Source organism: Brassica napus, chromosome C9 (assembly GCF_020379485.1).
Source record: "Brassica napus cultivar Da-Ae chromosome C9, Da-Ae, whole genome shotgun sequence".
Classification (NCBI taxonomy): Eukaryota; Viridiplantae; Streptophyta; class Magnoliopsida; order Brassicales; family Brassicaceae; genus Brassica; species Brassica napus.
In genome coordinates, this window is record NC_063452.1 from 30,028,360 (window position 1) to 30,034,189 (window position 5,830).

Consider the following 5,830-nt stretch of genomic DNA (forward strand, 5'->3'; position numbering starts at 1 on the left):
AACTCTATTCGTTTATAGATAAAAAAAAATTGTGAAGAATTTCCACTAATTGTTATCATCAAATTTATAATCTTTATTTCAATTTAGTCAATGCTAAATTAAAGCAAAAAGATCAAAAGAAGACTAAGAAAATAAGAAGCATGTTTGCGATGAATTTTTATTTAATTATAGTTCAAGTATTTTATAAATCATGACTATTTTATTACTGTAAAAAATATGGTAATAGTCATTAGCAAAAAAATTAACTTATGATTTTCATACGTTGTTATAAAATATATACATATTTAAATGTTTCTATTTTTTTGATCGGTTTTATTCGGTTTATTCGGTTTTATCGGTTATATACCGAACCATATCCAAATCCTACGGTTTTTTAAAAATCATATACATTCGGTTTGTATGGTATATACCAAATCCAAACCATATTATCTATTTCGGTTTGGTTCGGTTCGGTACGGTTCGGTTTTGCCATATTGAACGGCCCTACATGTCATCAATTTCAGTGGCCATGTCATATCTGTTTTGTGAAATTGATTATAGAAATAACATGTGGTAAAATCAATTCGCAAATATAGTCTAGGGGATTTACATCATCGTTCACAACTATGATTTAGCAAAGAAGAAATATTACAAATATATTCCACCTCTTTTTTTTATTAACGCTGATTTATTATGACATTACAATTATGAGAAATATTACATAAACGATTTAACAACCGCCAATACTACCTGCCTTATGAGGATCTATGCCTAACTGCATCACCTGAGCCGTCCTATGAAGATCCACGCCTGACTGGATTTACTTGCACCATGTTGAAGATCTCTTGTAAGTCTTTCTTCCGTCGTCTGCAGTAATAAATCGCTCTTTCCGGGATTTGAAACCTGGATTTCATGTATTCTGCAATAAATTGCATAGTATGGGATTCGAACCCCAGACCTAGATATAGAAGCCTTTAAACATTAACCATTAAGGTACGGTGCTTCCACGATATTCCACGTCTCTAGAAAACCAATCTTGTCTTCGGACAACTAAAGTAATGTGGTCTTTGTTCTCTAATGAATTTTTTTTTAATTAAAAAATAGAGTAATTGTATAATTGTGTTAGATTCGTGTTCTATAATAATGAATAGCAAATAAATGAATTATTCTAAACTTATTTTGTTTTTGTTCTAAAATATGAAAATTAGCAGAACTGAAATATTTTTACTATAAACGCTAGTTTAGAATGGAGTTTTGTGACACATGAACCAGTTTAAAGCAGTTTGTATACTTTCCTTGTGTTGCAATTTAATTTACTTTTTGCTTACTCGTCTGTTTGTTATTTTCAATCTGTGTTTCATCAGATTCCACTACACGAATCTGATTATATAAATTCTTTTGTTATTACAAAACAGTTGTCTCTAACCACCATTTCTGGAGGAATATACAAATGAAAATTGTATATAAGATTTTTAAATATAACATACTAGGATATTTTCCCATGTTTTAAAAAGTAATTAATTAATATTTACTTTCATTTTATATGATATTTACCTCATTTATTATTTATATATGAAAAATATAAAAAAACTGTTCCAAATAATAATATATTATTATCCTAATTATATAAAAAATTTAATGTACAAAAGTCTGACAGATTTACTTGTTTATTTTTGGTGTATATTGGGTTGTAGTTTTTTTGAGAAATATATTGGGTTGTAGTTACTTTTGAAGTTGAGCTACAACAGTTTTTGGTTCTACGTAGGTAAATCAAATTAATTTTTAAATGCATTTCGTTTATTTGTTTTCTTAAATTGGAAATATAATGTAAAATTTTATAAAAATTTGTTATATAATTTTTGGAAAATTTGAATAATCTATAAATTAAAGTGGTATCAATATATACAAGTTTAGTTTGGATCATTTGACAATTTTAATTTTGATTTTAATCTTTGAATTGGTTATTTATTTTTAAGTTAGTCGTTATCAATAACTTATCATTATTCCTCATCTAACACCTAAAAAATTTAGACTGCGGACCGATGCCAAGTTACCAATTTCCTAGTCAGTACAAATTACATGGCGTGAACGTCCTAGAACTTAGGCCTTGGCATTCGGAGAACCAATCGGATTTCGGTTTGGGTTCGATCGAGTGTTTGGTTTTTGGTTTTATGAATTTCAGCCCCATTCGGATATTATAAAAATTTGGTTCGGATCCGGTTCAGGTTAGTCAGGTTCGCTTCATATTCAGTAACATTTCCAAAAACCGGCTGAACCCAATATAATTTTGGGTTTGGATCTTAATCGAGTTTTCCTTTCCAAAATATTATCTTGTACTTAGTTTCCAAAATATCAATTCCAAAATATATTTTTGGGTTTGGATCTCAATCTAGTTTTCGTTTCCAATATATCCAGTAAAACAAAGACCAAAAAAAATTGAAATGAGAAATGAAAAATGCTCTCATCCCGATTCTTTTTTGGTTATAGTGTAATTTTTGACAAATAAAATTTGAGAGTATAAACAAAAAATTAGAGAACAAAACTCAAAACTATGTGCAAACATATCATATCAGATAAAATCCGAAGCGAAAACCGAGGATTGGCATGAGTATTTTTTGATATTTTGAATTTTTCCTTTTTCAGATATCCATTCGGATTTATTTCGGATAAAACCCATAAGCCGAAATCCATAAAACAAATCCCATTAGGTATTCATGTGGGATTCGATTCGGATTTATTTTTACTGCGTCGGATTCAGTTTGGGTTCTTGGATTCGGTTTATCTGTCCACCCTACTAAAATTCTTCAAGATTTCATTAAAACATAGGTTGATGTTTAAATCTGAATTTCTAAGAAACTGATTATTGACCGAACACTCGGGACTCTTACCATCTTTATAAGAGAAACATAAGCTGGTGATTGACAACTGAAACAAAAATCTCTCTTAATCTCTCCAGTGATGGCTGCAATTCCGATTGCAGCATACAAAGAACAATGCCATTCCATCTTCAGATCTAGTCGTAGCCTGCACATAGAAATAGAAATGTAATGTGTTCCAAGAAACTGAGCATACATTCTATTGGACAAGCAGTGGCAGAAGTACGTAGCGTAGCATAACCAAAGTAGATAGAACTTAAAGCTAGTTTTACCTGAAAGAAGACGGCCTCTCTATGCTGACACTTTGCGCAACGCACATCTTTGGTTCGGGGAACAGTCGGGTCAGAAGCCACGTCCGTTAGGATCTGAGTTTTTTCACTTACAGAGTGATGAACTTCGTTTCTGTGGACACAGTAGTTATCAGCTATTTCCTGCAAGTTAGAGCACTCGCAACGGTGCCAAAAGATGTGAATCCCTTAATCAAAATAATATTAAGAATGGAAAAGTATGAGAGAGAGTACAAAATATGAGAATGGGAGAAAAAATCTTGTCAATTTTCTGATTAGTCCAATTTGTTTTTGACATTAAAATTAAATCACATAATAAAATTACTTAAATATATTAATATAATAATATTTGCCAAAAAATCTTCTAAAGATACCTTCTATAAGGTAGGCAAAAATGAACCAAGCTGAACAAGCCGAACCCAAACCTAGCCAAAATATACACTCCAACCATTCGGTTAAAATTTTTATCAACTCAAATGGTCCAGTTTAGTTTTAAACTGAACCGAACCAAAAAACCGAAGTATTTAATTTGATTAACTAAATATACTAATAATGTTAATATTTAACATATTTAACTGTCTAACCTAAACAGTTAAACATAGTTTTATACATTTTACTTTAAATAAATAACTAACATAAAATAAAAGAATATAAACCTCGTACACTTTCATTAAAACCAAACTCCTATCTATGATACTTATATTCGGTTCAACAATAATGATATAAAATTATTTGATTCCATCTTCTACTTTTTTATTGTGATATTGTTTTTTCGTATAAATATGAAGAAGTTAATAATTTAGTGTCAAATGATGATCTTTTTATCTTTCAAAAATTATATTTTCGTAACCAAACTAGAGAAAAACTAAAAAAATACAACTTGATTGAATTGACAAACACAAACAAAACCGAATTGCACATAAACCAAACCTAAAACAAACCAAACCAAACTAACTTCGGTTGGTTTCAGTTAAAATTTTCTTAGATCCAAACAAACTAAACCGAACCAAACTCAACCCACAACCTGAATCTGAATTTAAATCGTAATGCTCATCCCCACCCTCTACTGGTGATGCTTTTAGCCAAACAATTTTTTTTTTTGGAAAGAAAAATCAAAAAATTAAATGAAATTTAGCTGAAAATATGACAAATAACTACTAGATTAATTCATCTGTGAAGCTAACTCTTTCCATAAATGTATACTTAGAGAACTTGCTTGATAAGCCACACAAAAAGAATGACCTGGTAATCACAATTACGGCAAGCGTAGCGGAGGATCTTTTGCTTCTTGTCCTCCTTTGGATACAAAATGTTATTACTGGAAAATAAAAACCAAACAGAAAGAACAAATCAGTTAAGCGAATTGACGACTTAGACCAAGTAAATTAACTTAAAGAATATTCATTTAGCATTGTGCTTTTACCATTCGCGACAAAATTTCATAGTATAACTTATATCATGACGTCTGATAGGGTGGGCATATCGGTTTAGTTTCGGGTTCGGTTTGGTTTGGTTAATTTGGGTTTTATAAAACTCAACCCAATTAAAACCAAAGTAGCTTTGGTTTGGGTTCGATTTAGTTCGGTTTGGTTTAGATTTAGTTTGGTTTTCTTTAAAAATCTATGAAACAAAAAACAAGTTCGATGACAAAACTCTTAACCACGTCAAAGGAAGAAATACATAATAAGCAAAGAGCAGACTATTTGTAATCTAATTGGCGTAACAAAGACTTGTAAGCATTCCAAAACCTCTTAACTAAAATACTATTTGCATCAACCTTTTTGTTTTTATTGATCCTATAATAACTGTTACATAATTTAGAGAATGAGAATTGGAGAAGATGAACGAAACGAGATGGCTACGATTTAGATGCTTATAGTTTTTAGGTTTTGTTTTCAGTACAATCTTTAGGTATTAGGATTATTTGAATCATATTTGGATTTTTTTAAAAATATATGGAAGTTAAGAAAAAATGGAAAACAAAACTTTAACTACAATATACAATATGTTTACATATATATATATATATATAGATAAAAATATATTGGATTATTGGTTTGGTTCGTTTTGAACCCAAACCAAACCAAACCATTCGGGTTGAGTAAAACATGAACCAATTGGGTTATGTAAAGAGCACAGTTTGGTTTGGATCGGTTTAACTTCGGTTGGTTTGGTTTGGATCGGTTCGGTTTGGGTTTTTTGTCCACCCCGGTCTGAATCTGTTGAAAAATGGTTATTGGAAATATATATATTTTAGGATCTAGAATAATCTCCAATATATCCATTGTTGGACGGGTCTAGAGATTTTATAATGGGTTTTGTTAGCGGATTTTTAATGGGTTTAAAAAAAAAAATGTCCATTTAGACCCATTTATTTAAATGGGTTTTAAATGGCTAAGTTTGTTAAGACCCATTTATTAAATGGGTTCTAATTAAAATTAGTGAGGACCTTTTTAACCCATTTATTTTAATATAATTAATTATTTATTTTTTTAGAAAAATGTGATTATATAGTTTTGGCGAAAAACTCGATTTTGCGGTTTTAGCGGGAAAACTCAATTTTTTACGGTTTTGGCGGGAAAACTCAATTTTACAGTTTTGATGAGAAAACTCAATTTTTACGTTTTTGGCGGAAAAATTTGTTTTTTTCGTTTTGGCGTGAAAACTCAATTTTGCGGTTTTGGTGGG

General features: G+C 30.2%; 1 protein-coding gene across 1 annotated transcript; it reads right to left on the reverse strand.

Annotated features, from left to right (window-relative positions):
* Positions 1-2,922: 2,922 nt before the first annotated feature.
* On the reverse strand, positions 2,923-5,561 carry LOC106378017 (DNA-directed RNA polymerases II, IV and V subunit 9A). The gene is made up of 4 exons (XM_013818219.2): positions 4,566-5,561; positions 4,385-4,460; positions 3,128-3,286; positions 2,923-3,003 (listed from the first exon to the last, which is right to left on the reverse strand). Exons 1-4 carry the CDS (start codon positions 4,583-4,585, stop codon positions 2,923-2,925), a joined length of 336 nt encoding a protein of 111 aa, XP_013673673.1. The 5' UTR covers positions 4,586-5,561.
* Between the last annotated feature and the right edge of the window lie 269 nt (positions 5,562-5,830).